This window comes from Marmota flaviventris, chromosome 3 (genome assembly GCF_047511675.1).
Source record: "Marmota flaviventris isolate mMarFla1 chromosome 3, mMarFla1.hap1, whole genome shotgun sequence".
NCBI lineage: Eukaryota > Metazoa > Chordata > Mammalia > Rodentia > Sciuridae > Marmota > Marmota flaviventris.
Genome location: NC_092500.1, coordinates 79,370,292 through 79,384,469, shown reverse-complemented (window position 1 = coordinate 79,384,469; position 14,178 = coordinate 79,370,292). Strand labels below are relative to the sequence as shown.

Sequence of the window (14,178 nt, the reverse complement as noted above, 5' to 3'; positions counted from 1 at the left end):
CAATTAAGGGCAGGCTTCCAAGGACTCCTCCTTGTCCTCCTATACAAGGAGACCACTGGAAAGTTGATTCCCCAAGGGCCAAAGGGGCCTTGAATCAGACACTGTCCGCATGATGGCCAAAGAATAGAAGGCCTTCAGAATCAGCTGGCACCCCAAACAGTCACCATCACCGGCACTGGCCCAAGGGTAACTCTGGAGGTAAGAAATAGGACCACTGGATTCCTTTCGGATACTGGCATCACCTATAGTGTTTTATCTTCATTTCCTGCTATTTCTGCTTGGTGGTGGGAGTGGATAGAAACCCAAGGTAAGACATTTTACTTTTCCTCTATGTTGCATTCACTCATTCCTTTTCAGTGATGGATGGCTAAATGCCCAACTTTACTATTGTTTTTGTGTGGGCTGGGGTACTGGGGACTGAACTTAGGGGCACTGGACCATTGAACCACATCCTTAGCCCTATTTTTTTTTTTAATTGTTGATAGACCTTTATTTTATTTATTTATATGTGGTGCTGAGAATTTAACACAGTTCCTCACACATACCAGGTAAGTGCACTACCACTACCTAGTGTCCCCAGCCCTGTTTTGTATTTTATTTAGAGACATAGTCTCACTGAGTTGCTTAGCACCTGGCTGGTTTTGCTGAGGCTAGCTTTGAACTTGCTGCCTCAGCCTGCAGAGATTCTGGGATTACAGGCTTGAGCCTGGCTACAGTTTTTTTTTAGTCTTTATTTTATTTATTTATTTTTTTATGTGGTGCTGGGGATCAAATCCAGTACCTCACCTGTGCTAGGCTAGCGCTCTACCACTGAGCTACAGCCCAGCCCCCTACAATTGGTTTTTGATATCTTAACCAAGCTAGGAGCTTATCAAAGTCTTCGGATCAAGGCAACTAGTTAAACAACCAGAACAATTGATTGATGTTACCTTGTTGGGCATCTCCCTACAAAGGAATGGTTAGATAAAATTACAATCCTTAAGTCTAGAACAAAAGAGAGACAGCAACATTGTTTCCTTTGTCATTCTCTGGAGGAGACTACCCACTGTCCCCCTTGAGAGTGATTTGTACTTCAATCTTACTTTGCTTTCACTTTTAATAAAGTTCTCTTGAATGGCTTTTAGTGTCAGACCACATTTTTGTTTTTTTTTTTTATCAGAACACAAGAACCAAGGTTTGGAGTTTCCTTCAGAGCCCTTCTTCCACCCTTATCAATCACTCTCCTGTGATTATTGATTATTTTAAACTGAGAGCACTTAAGATACTGTAGTTGCAGAAAGTCTTCTCTGAGCTGTCATTTCCTATGTGTAACAAGCCACAAAAACTTCCTTTGAGGAGGATGCCTTCCATGGACCAGGGCAAGAAACAGCCCTTCGTCACTAGAGACTGGAAGTCAGGGTGCAATGGGCCTGACAAACTTACTAGAGCAGCCTTTATCTTTCATTAGCTTTATACCACCCCCTTATATTTCCTAGTGATGTCACTAGATTTTTTTTTTTTTTTTTTGGTACCAGGGATTGAACCCAGAGGCGCTTTGGAGGTGGTTATGAATGAATCAGATGATCGGGTCCTCAACACCCCCACCCCCGCCCCACCTCAACCCCCGCCCCACCCCGTGTTAAAGATTAAACATTTAAAACACTGAGACAAGAATAGAAAGCAAGGTTTTTTTTTTTTTTTTTTTTTTTTTTTATTTAAGAGACAGAACAGAGATGATGCCGGTGGGAGGGAGCGTGTTTTGCCCCTTTATAGATCTCTGATTTCTTTTCCTCCTCCCCATCTCCTCTCCCTAACTAGTGGAGGTGCCCAAAAGGCAGGAAAAGAGCTGCCCAGGGGGGACTCATTAGGAATTCCCTGTGTTGGGAGGAGCCACTGCCCCAGAGGTGTTAGTGAAGCCAGAATTTGACCGGCAGTCAGTGTGGATAGGTAAATCAAGTCAGGTCAGATCATGGAGGCCAATTTTGAGTGAGTCTGGGAAGTTGGAGACTGTCCCCTGAGGGATTGAAATATTAATTCCTTCAGAGCCCTTCCTCCACCCTTATCAAGAACCTGCCCCTGCTCCAACCAGTTGCCAAGATAACCTGTCCCAGGAATTTCCCCTCCCTACAGGGAGCTATAAGATTGTTATGTGTCCTTGTCTGCTCCATCCTGCCCTTCCTTCTTCAGCCCACCTGTTTCCACCTTTTGGCCATCCCAGCATTCCTGGGTCTAGTCACGTATGCAGGAAGGAGAAAGATAAGGGGAAAAGGCGGGAGAACAAAGGAAGTCTAGGACTTATAAAAAGGGCAGAACGCATCCCTTCTAGGGATAGCTGGTATGTTACCCCTTTTTAAATAAACCCTGCTTTATATGCTTGCCTCGGAGTGCTTCTCTGATGTTCAAACTTCAACATGTGGGGAAGCAGGATAACCCGTGGTACCATTAGCATCCCATTTCCTTTTCTTTGATAATTAGCCCCCATCTTTCTTACCAGATCATTCATTATCTACTGCTGACTACCTGTACTTTACCCTTGTCTCACAGGGAGTGTGTGGAAGTGAAAAGTTATTATGGCTGAGAAAACAAAGGTTTAACATTAGTAGGTCCCCCAACCCCACTTTCTTTTGTGGTACTGAGGATTATGGTACCCAGGAGCGTTCCACCTCTAAGCTGTGTGCCCAGCCTTTTTAATTTTAATTTTTTTTAAATTAAGTTTTTAGTCATCGATGGACCTTTATAAGTAATGCCAGATTTGTGGGAACCCAATAGACTTTCAGGAGCTGAATCCGATGCAGTCACACAAGAGTCTTTATTGCAAGCTCGAGCCTGGACTCGCAACCGTTTCTGAAGCAGTGACAGCTTATAGGTTTTTTTGGGGATACTCTATGTGTCACAACATCACACAGCAAATCATTTCACACCACAGGAAAATCAAACAACAACTCTTAACATTGATTAGCACATTCACTGGTGGGAACAAGTTGGGTAAGGGTGATTGGTTAGTACAAGGGGGGATTCGTTTGAACTGATTGGTTTAATCCGTGAGGGGTGTACGTGCTAAACTACATGGTTCCCTAACATGTTATCAACCACTGAGACTACTGGGGGGTTCATTTGGCATCCCTGTCTCATGCTGATTGGTGGTTGCTATGGGTCCTCACCTAGCCTAACTGAGTCAGGGACACTGGCGCTGCAGATCTCTCCTGTTATTTACAGTTGTTATTAACAACTCAGCAGGGTGGCTATCTGCCTAGGAGTGCTCTGTGGGTTTTTTCCAAGGACAAGTGTCACACCCTCAACCTCTGGACAGGCCTTGAGGTAGAAGTGGGTTTTCAAAAATGTAGTCAACATCAGTTTCTCATATTTACTTATTTGTATGTAGTGCTGAGAATGGAACCCAGGGCCTCACATGTACCAGGCAAGTGCTCTGCCACTGAGCCACAACCCCAGCCCCATTGAGGTTGATATTTTCTTTTGTGTGGTGCTGCGGCTTGAATCCAGGGCCTTGTAAATTCGAGGAGGCAAGCACTCTACCAATTGAGCTATATCCCCAACCCTTAATTTTCACTTTGAGATAGGGTCTCGGTGAGTTGTTGAAGCTGACCTTGACCAGTGATCCTCTTGCCTTGTTATGCTCGAATTCAGGACCCCCAAAGACCACCAGAGACCCAAGATCGATGTAAGCAGCAAAGAGGTGTTTATTGTGAGCCAGCTCGGTCCTCCGGGCGCACACACAGCAACTGGTGACGCTGAGAGGCCCCGAGCCCAGGGTTTGCAGCATTTTTATACATTCTTTGGAGAGGGCAGGGACTTCACATATATCATAGCAAATCATCACACACCGCGGGAAAATCAAATAACAACTCTAAAACATGATTAGCACATTCACTGGTGGGAACAAGTTGGGTAGGGGTGATTGGTCAGTACAAAAGGGGTATTGGTTTGAACTGATTGGTTTAAGCCAAAAGGGGTGTACGTGCTGAACTACATGGTTTCCCAATATGTTATCAACCACCATAAACTACTGGGAGGGTCATCTGACATCCCAAGTATTTCCCTGTCTCATGCTGATGGTGGCTGCTAGGGGGCTGCTATGGATCCCCACCTAGCCTGACTGAGTCAGGGACACCTGGCGCAGCAGATCTCTCCTGTAGATAAATAACTTAGCAGGGTGGGAATGTGCTTAGGAGTGCTCTGTGGGTTTTTCCAAGGACAAAGGTCATGTCCCTTCCTTGGACAGGCTTTGCTCTGAGATAGAGGCTGGTTTTTCAGCCTCAGCAATCCCCTTCCCCCCAATAGCTGGGATCACAGGCATGTGCCAACTGCCTAGCTATTAGTAGCTTATTTTTAAAAACGCGGCTGGTAAGTTCATTAGTGCATGTCATAAAAACATCATACGGGCTATCAGAGAGAAAATCTAAGAATACTCTGGAGTGCCCAGTGACTGCCTATCAGCAGGAATAAATAGGCCACTCATCTAAGAGACAAATGATAAGGAAGCATCTGGGGCTGTTAATTGGAATGATAATGTGTCACTCTCCTGTAGATTCTTAGAGATTCTAGTTAACATAGAAAGCTGGAAACCCATTAAACTGAGGGCCGTAGCAGAATACCCAAGCGACAAATAGATTTTAAATGGGAACTGCAGATTAAGATGCAGAAATATGGTTTGCCTCCTTCTTGGTTTTAGACAACTACGCACCCCCACCTTGCTGTTTCCTCACCCCCACACTCCCCACAAAAGAGCAAGTTTTAATTTTTGTGAGATAGTTAATTTTGGAGTACTGAGTTTGATGGAGGTTTATCTGAGTTTAGTTGGAAGGTACACAGATCCAGAACTTGAGCGATGCAGACTGCAACTGATTTAGATTGACCATTTACGAAAAATTATTAGGACATAAATTGTGGGAGGACATAAATTGTGATTTAATTGCAGTTGAATGTTAAGTATCATAATGTTATGGGGAGATCGCTCAGAAAACACACTAAGTCAGAATTTGAAACAAATCAAAGAATTTTATTTTGCCAATTTTACCTGGCCAGGTGAAACTAGATTTAAAGATGGGTAGTTAGTGTAGTTAGGTAAATCGGGTCTAATATCGAGTAAGATAAAAGAAAATGGAGACCATTACGGAGAATGGAGAATGGAGTCCCGGAAACCAGAGCAGCACTTGGGGAAATTGAAATGTTAATGTCCCCAAGGCCCTGAGCCCATCCTAAGGAAATGTTAATGAAGCAGCTCCCAGCAAACAGGGAGGTGCTAATCAAAAACCACCCCAGGCCCTTCCTGCCCAGATTACCCTTCCAGCCCACCTATCTCCCATCTTTTGGCCTTCCCACCTGCATTGGATCACTGCAAGATAAAGGGAAACAAAGGGCAGAAATGTGGGAATACCAAAAGAAGATCTTAGCTATAAAAAAGGGAAGACCTCCCCCTTCCACAGATTCCGCCTTTTGGGTCCCCTTCTTCCTCCAGGGGAAGTCTTTTCTGCTGTCCTTTAATAAAGCTTCTACTTTCCACTTGCCTTGGTGTGCTTCAGCATTTGTGGAAGCATGACTCCTCACCGGTAAACAGCGGTAACACAGGGACTGTGTCTGTCAGAGTGGAGGTTCTCTGAAAGAACAGCCCCGGAGTTGTTTGTGGCCAAAGTATTTAAGGAAGAAAATAGGGAAGAAAACCACACCCTGGGGACTTTCCTATGGAATTTTGTAAGATTTTGCAAATTGCAAGCAAGCAGAATACAGGGGCTGAAAGTGCAGTTAGCAAAGCAAAAACAGAAAACCATATCCTTATTTATGGGGTTTACATTCTCATTTATATGGGTCTTACACAAAAACAATTTGAAAATAACATCTTGAGAACAGCCTATGTATCAAGTTTCACCCGGTACCCAGAAGATGGAGTCGCTATGACTACACTTACTATGTTTGTTTATAGTTATTTCTTATACTTAACTACTGTTCTAGTAACCTATATCCATCTCTATTTATCTGTAGCTATATTAGACCTATGAGATTACACTTATCATCTCACATTATCTTTATCTTAGCAACTTAAATCCTATATCTTAGAGTGATTATATTGTTGTATTGTTACTTTTTTTTTTTTAATTTGTAACTATGGCATATTGGAGTACCTTATCATTACTAATTTTATACAATTCTTATAATCCTTTTATTCCTACTAATTAATATTTCATTAACCCATAATTTCTAATCTGTAATTTATAACCTATAACCTGTATTGATTAAATTTAGACTATAACAAGGGGCTTGCAAGTGTCTGTTTTAATCACTACTGTATGTCCAGTGCCTAGAAGTGTGACTTGCACATAGGAGGAGCTGCGTACATTGTTTCAGAATGAATTTTTTAAAAATCAGATTTTGACAAACATTGCACCCAGTCCATTTCCTAAGTGAGGGAAAGGAAGGTCGCCCTCTGGTTTCTCACTTGCTGCCCCTTTAAGACTTAAAGTGGAGGAAAAACGAAAGCGCTGCTGGGAAGGAGGGCGGGGCCGCGTGGTCCCGCCGCCGGCCCGGAAGCTCCGCGACCCGGTTGTCTGCCGTTCTCGGGCGCGCGCCTCAGCGTGGGACCTCGGCCTGGCGCGCGGTTGTACTGAGCATGAAGAGTCGCGGGGACAGATGATAATCGTGCGGTGTGCTTTCCTTCCGACCGCGGCGTTAGCAAAGCCAGAGGAGGAGACCAGGAGGACCGCGCCTGCTCCTTTAAGATCGACTCCTGGCCTCCCTTGGAGGACAATATCATGGTCACAAAGCACCTGTTCTAGTCCCGTCATCTTAACATTTAACGTATGTATCAGGAGGTCACCAAACAAGCGCTTCATAACCGAGTCTTCATTGGTGCTAGGGTGGGAGGGGGAAGCATTGGTCTTGATGACATGGAGTCCAAATAAAAAAATAACCTCATATTTGCCCTTTTTATTTTAAAACCTTAGAAGTGTATGATTGAAGGGATAACCCTATATTGGTAAGCATAAGTAGTCTATTGGAGGTCAGGACATTAGGGATCCCTTGGATCCCCAGGCATAAATGTGGGATAACTAACACAGTCCGAAGTCTTTGGCCTGCCCTGTTTTTTTGATATTTGAATGAATTGCCAGTTTTTTAGTGGGAGTTTATGCATAAATATCTGGATTATTTTGAGAAATTGGAAGATGTAGCAACTTGTTCCTGACAGCAGTCTCTAGTTTGCCGCAGCCCTTCTGATATCCTACAAACATCGTTCATCAGTCACTTATCATGTCTAGACACTTGTAGGCATTCGAGATTTTTGACTCCCTAGTCTAAATATTGGGTGGATACAAGACTTTGTAAAACATTTATGCCCTCCGCAGTCCTGTAGTCCCAGTGATTTGAGAGACTGAGGCAGGAGGATCACAAATTCAAAGCCAGCCTAGGAAACTTAGTGACACCCTGCCTCAAAATAAGTTTAAACTAGAAAGGGCTGGAAATGTAGTTCAGTGGTAGAGTTCCCATGGGTTCAATCTCCACTACCACAGGGAGGGAAAAAAAGTATGTGAGTGTGTGCAGGGGATGTAGCTCAGAGGTAGTACCACAATCCCCAGCACCACAAACAAACAAAATACCAGATTCTAAACAACTGCTGTGTCTGATTTCTGTTTAAGATGATGTTCCTCATTCCTACTTATCAAGGTATTTTTCTGTAGGAAAAAATCTGCAGTCAAGCTTAGTAACATCAAATCTTCAGAGATTTACAGAATGAGATTTGGGAGTTGATGTCTCTTTAGTAAATAAATTCAATTTATAAGGTGTTTTTTCCCATGGGGGAAAAATCTGAATCTTGATTGCATTGTTTTATGATATGACAACTGTTTTTTTTTGTTTGTTTGTTTTGGTACTGGGGATGGAACTCAGGGGCACTTGACCACTGAACCACATCCTTAGCCCCATTTTGTATTTTATGTAGAGACAGGGTCTTACTGACTTGCCTAGTACCTCGCTTTTGCTGAGGTTGGCTTTGAACTTGAGATCCTCCTGCCTCAGCTTCCCGAGTCACTGGGATTACAGTCATGTGCCATGATGCCTGGCAGAAAACTGTTTTTTTGTTTTGTTTTTGAGCTAGGGTCTAATTATGTTATCCAAGGTGGCCTTGAACTTCTGTGCTGAAGGAATCTTCCTGTCTCAGACTCTCCAGTAGCTAGGTCTACAGGTTTGTGTCCTTACACTTGCTGGTATGATAATCTTTAAGTCCAAAGTTTCCAATTTTTCCACTGTTTCAATAGTTCAATTAAATTTACACAGGCCTATTAAAATAGGTTAGAAATCATAATCTAGAGTTTATATATGTTCATATTATAATTGTATTATTATATAATTAAATAATAATATTATGTATTGCATACTATAAGTTTTTATACCTGTGAAGTTTTATAATTATATTATTATATAATTAATAATAATATTACGTATTACATACTATAAATTTTTATACCTGGGTCACAGGTTAATGAAATGATATAGTCAATATAATTTGTGCACCTCTGCACATAGTATAATTTGTTTACCCCCACAACTCTTGGCTAGACTTCAAAAGGGCAAAACCTATGTTTGTCTTGTTAACTGCTCTGTCCCACCAGTAGAATTATAAGCTTCCTGAAGACAGGGGGCTTTGTCTGTTTTGGACTGATTTTGTTCAGTTGCCAAGCATGCCTGCTTAAAGATAAGTGTGTTGTTAAGTGTATGAAAGAACTTTAAAGATCTACCTTATTTTATGTAACAGGCATTTTTTTTGGAGCATTCTCCCCAAATGAAATGCTTGTGTATTTATTGTTCTAAATTATTAAAACATTTCATAGTGAAAAGGCAACAGAGAATTGGATTTTTCTAAGTTGATGCACCAAAGCTTTCCTCTGACATGAACTTACACTTGTGAATTGTCAGATAAAGAACTTACACTAAAATATTTTATTTTGTAATAGGATCTGGAAATGTTGGCTAGCCTTGGAATTTTCAGTATTATTTTTGCTTTTAGAGATGCAGAGATTCCAGTTGTGATCAAGTTGGGAGACAGCCTCTTGTTCTTTTCCCATGAGGAACAGCCTTTATGAACAGCAACACTGAAAGAACTGTTTTGGAAAACGACTCATGGCTTGGAGCCTAGGTTGGAAAGTTCCCAGGAACCACTGGGGTCTCCTTCTGAAGACTATAAGAGGCAGTGGTTTCCTCCTGTTACCCTGGGGTTACTGTCCCTGGAGAAGAACAGGAAGCTTTTTGGACCATGGAATGAAAGCTTTCCTGGAGGAGAACACTGAAATCACCAGCAGTGGCAGCCTCACCCCTGAAATCCAGTTGCGGCTTTTGACCCCTAGATGCAAGTTCTGGTGGGAAAGAGCTGACCTGTGGCCCCACAGTGATCCTTACTGGGCAATTTACTGGCCAGGAGGCCAAGCCTTGTCTAGGTATTGCCCTGTGGAAATGGGATTTTTTTTTTTTTTTTTTTTTTTAATATTGGGGATTGAACTCAGGGGCCCTCTACCACTGAGCTATATTCCAAGCTCTTTTTATTTTGAGACACAGTATTGCTGAGTTGCTGAGGCTGGCCTTGAACTTGCTATCTTCCTGCTTCAGTCTCTGGAAATAGATGGAGTTACCTTGCCTGAGTAGTGGGCCACCCTGCCTGGCTGTGCCCAGCTTTGAAAAGGGTTTCTTTAAGTCTGTCACAGATCCTTTCTTCTTTCAGTTCCCTCTAACTCTTCATTTTTTTTTTTTTAATCCTCTCGCAAAAAGATGAAAACCCAAAAGACAGGCCTGCTTAAGTCCCGAACTGTCCATGGTTTGGGGTGCTGTTACCCTGCCTCTTGTAGTAGTTGCCTGTTCTCCCATAGAACAAGAGGTGTGACTGGCTGCTCAAGGATTCCTTCTTCTTTATTGGCTCATTGACATCTCAGGGGAACTTTAGAATTGAATATGCATTTTTAAGTCCCACCTTCCAACTCTTTGTACTACAAAGGTCTCAGGGCATTGTTGCCCATAACCACACTATGCTTTTTTTTTTTTTTTTTAAATTAAAAAATAGCTGTTGGAACAAAGGCAAGAGCTTAGTTGGCATGTCAATCTAATCTTGTTCTAGCATTGGTAATGATTTCATCTGGTTATGCCTTGAGGTGAGAGAGGAATGAAACAAAAGGATAAGGACTTTGTTTTACAGGAATGGTATTGGCCTATATAATCCACATTGTACATAGTTTTATTTTTTGCTTTTTTGGAGTGTTATGGATTGAACCAGGAGCACTTAACCACTGAGCCACATCCCCAACCCTTTTTACTTTTTGAGACAGTGTCTCACTAAATTTCTTAGGGCCTTGCTAAATTGCTGAGACTGGCTTTGAATTTGTGATCCTCCTGCCTCAGCCTCCTGAGTCACTGGGATTATAGGCATGTGCCACCATGCATAGCTGTAATAGTTTTAAATGCAAACTATGCAAATGCAAACAGAAGTTTTAGGAGAGGGTATCATGGGTGCTCTAACACTGAAATACATTTTCCCCTTTTTATTTTATTTTTAAATTTTGAGACAGGGTTTTGTTAAGGCTGGCATTGGATTTATGAACGTCCTGTCTTAGATTAGCTTCCTGTCTAGAGTAGCTGGGATTATGGAAGTGTACCACCACACCCAGCTAAACATAGAAGTTGGTGGGGTGGGGGGGTGATGTCCAAGGACTAGAAAGCTTTTTTGGTGGTGCGAAACAATTCCAACTTTCTGATTGTTATATTGCCCAAACTTCAAGCTTTATTTAGTTACATCATTTTGTTTATTTATTTATGGTACTGGGTATTGAACCCATTAGTGCTTTACCACTGAGCTTCACCCCCAGTCCTTTTTATTTTGAGACAGGGTCTTGCTAAGTTGCTTAGGGCCTTGCTAAATTGCTGAGTCTGGCCTCAAACTTTGAGTCTTCCTGCTTTGCCCTCCTGAGTCAATGGGATTACAGTCATGCACCACCACACCCAGCTAGCTACATCATATTTTTTAAATGCTTTTTTTTCCCTAGGGTATTGGGGATTGAGCCTAGGAGTGCTTTACCACTGAATTACATCCCCAACCCTTTTTATTTTGAGACAGTCTCACTAAATTGCTGAGGTTGGCCTCAAACTTGCAATCTTCCTGCTTCAGTCTCCTGAATCACTACAATTAAACATGTGCCTGACTGAACTTGTAAACTTATATTTATTTATTTATTTTGGTACTGGGGACTGAAATCAGGGGCACTTGAACACTGAGCCACATCCCCAGCCCTATTTTGTATTTTATTTAGAGACAGGGTCTCACTGAGTTGTTTAGTGCCCCACTGTTGCTGAGGCTGGCCCTGAACTTGCAATTCTCTTGTCTCAATCTCTTGAGCCCCTGGGATTATAGGTGTGTGCCACTGAAGCCCAGCTGAATTTGTAAACTTAAAAAATAAAAAATAGTTACTAACACTAAAAATACGGGAGATTTTATATAAAATTTTACTTTGTTTTGAAAAATAGGAATACCTATCACACTAGAACTCAGTGCAGCAACAATTAGCTGGTAGCGCCTTTCTCGTTAGGCATGAACACCTCTCCTTTGCAACAAGTCCCCACTGTTTCTTGTTATTCCAATTCTTGTATCATCTGTGGGTTGACATTATTTCAGTGTTTCCTCATACATCTTTACTTTTGGTAACTACTTATCCCAGCCCAAATTCCTTGGTTGAACTGGACTTTGTGCCTTACCAAAGAGGCCACAGAACAGTTCAAATAGCACATAAAATCTCTCTATGGTGCCCAACAAAAGGAGACAGTGAATATTGGATCTAGTTAGTTCTGACGATAGCAGTATTTTCTCAGTCTTAATTTCTGGTGCTTGGTAGTTCCTGGATCATAGTAAGACAACCTAATTTTTTTTGTTTTTAAATTGACTTGAAGAGCGTGATTAGTTTGTTGTGTGGAACTACTCTTCACCTGAATAGAAAGACCAAATGAACTAATTTCTTTTCCTTGCCACCTCTGCCCAGTTCTATAGATCAACTGTTTGTCTCAGTCTAGTCAATACAACTTGCAAGTTTGTACCAAGTTCTCCTAAGTTCTACTGTTTCTTTGCCCAGTCAAACCCAAAGACATTTTTATATTATGATCTCTCCTAACATTTTCCCATTTCTTTAAGACGTGTTCTTCTTTTTATTTAAGGTATCTTTTGGATAATCCTGATGTTGTCAGAGGAAAATCTGTATTAGATATTGGAAGTGGATGTGGAGCTACAGCTATTGCTGCTAAGAAGAGTGGAGCATCTAGGGTCTTGGCCAATGACATAGACCCGAGTAAGGAATTTCATACTTAAAAATATCTCAAGCTCATCTTTTTTATTTTCTTCCAGAATAAATATGTACAGATGCTTCAAAATGATATCTTACTGTCATTTGTATTTTATAATCTGATAATGTGAGCTTATGTTTGGTGGGACATTGGGAGTCCTCTGAGGCCAGAATTGGCAATACGTTTTTTCCTAAGAGTATTTGTATTTGTGTCATCAGATATCCCCAAGGGAAACCAACTGGGAATGCTTATGCTGGTTTCCGGGCTAGGAATCTCCTAAATATCTAAGTAGTGTTTATTTGGTCAAAACCCAAGTGAGGATAAGCATGTTTCTTTGGAGGAGATTTTTATTCCATTAGGGCCCAAGTTGAAACAGGTAAATTTTAATTTTATCTGATTTTCTTCTTGTCTACACTTATAACTTGCTGCCTTTACTCAAGTCTAGGGCTTTTTTCCCTGTCTACAATAAAACTAAAAACAACCAAAAAAAAAAAAAAAGACAGCCTAGTTATTAAAATCAGCAAATGTTCCTCAAATCCCAATACTTCCAGGTGTTCTGTATTGTTTGTTTTGCTTTCAGGATATCTAGTTATATATTTGGAAATTGCAGCAGATAACTTATATTGGCATAAATTTTAGGTGTCTTTACCTAAAAAAACAACTTTCCATGAAAAGGAAAAAATACTGTTAGAATATTTTAAAAGTTATTGAATCAACAGGAAACTAAGATAGCCTATTGGTATATGCTAACATACCAATTCATTATGTGCTTTTGTAAAGTTGCAGGACTGGCTATTACACTAAATTGTGAATTGAACCAACTGGATCCTATTCCCATTTTAACCAAAAACATTTTGAATTTGGAACAAGATAAGTGGGAACTTGTTGTACTTGGAGATATGTTTTATGATGAAGATCTTGCAGATAGTCTTCATCAGTGGTTGAAGAACTGCTTTTGGACCTACGGAACTCGAGTACTGATTGGTGACCCTGGGCGGCCCCAGTTCAGTGGACACAGCATTCAGCATCAGTTGCACAAAATAGTAGAATATTCACTTCCAGAGGCTACCAGGAAGGAAAACAATGGACTAACAACAAGCACAGTGTGGGATTTTCGGCCTTGAGTTATCAAAGTGCTTTCAAATATGAATGTTGTTCTGTTTGGATTTAATCCTGAATGTTTTTGTCTACAGAAGCTAATTCTCTATTTTAAAGAATGTAGTTCCCATTAAATGGAAAATTTTGTTTATAAAACATGAAGGTTTAAAATGTTGCCAGTCTTTATCATTAACTAATTCTTCATTTCTATGCATGCCAATTACAGAAATCTCTATCTGCAATTTTTCATCTAGTTTTTTGGAATATGATTATAGAAAGCAATACCCATTAGTGGTGGTGTGCAGTCCAAATGGTGGAGAAGAATTAGCTACTGTAGCACAATCTGTTTCTATAGATGAGTAAGAATATTTATTTAATTGGTACTGGGGATTGAATCCAGGGGTGCTTTACCACTGATATATATAATATGTCTCCATGCCACCCACCCACCCACCTGCTGCCCTTTTTTTCTTGAAACAGGGTTTCACTGAGTTGCTAAGGATGAATACAAACATGTAATCCTATGATTTTCTGAATCACTGGGGTGCACCAAGCAAGAATACTGTATTTAAAGTCCAGCATAGTTGTCTATGCTGTAACCCCAGTGACTGGGAGGCTGAAGCAGGAGGATGGTAAGTTTCAGGTCAGCCTATGAAACATGTGAGACTTTGTCTCAAAAATACAAAATAAAAAGAGCTGGGGGATATAGCTCAGTGCTAAGAGTGTGGCTGGGTTCAATCTCCAGTATTGGGGGGGGAAATGGTACATTAAAAAAAAATTATC

At 41.1% G+C, this 14,178-nt stretch overlaps 1 protein-coding gene across 2 annotated transcripts; it reads left to right on the top strand.

The window, feature by feature from the left end:
- The first annotated feature begins 6,412 nt into the window (after positions 1-6,412).
- Positions 6,413-13,570, top strand: Etfbkmt (electron transfer flavoprotein subunit beta lysine methyltransferase). Of its 2 annotated transcripts, XM_027934217.3 has the most exons (5): positions 6,413-6,789; positions 8,084-8,170; positions 8,993-9,419; positions 12,172-12,302; positions 13,078-13,570. In XM_027934217.3, exons 3-5 carry the CDS (start codon positions 9,106-9,108, stop codon positions 13,419-13,421), a joined length of 789 nt encoding a protein of 262 aa, XP_027790018.1. In that variant the 5' UTR covers positions 6,413-6,789; positions 8,084-8,170; positions 8,993-9,105; the 3' UTR covers positions 13,422-13,570. The 2 variants fall into 2 exon arrangements, with proteins under 2 accessions (XP_027790018.1, XP_027790017.1); XM_027934216.3 differs by lacking the exon at positions 8,084-8,170.
- Positions 13,571-14,178: the final 608 nt, after the last annotated feature.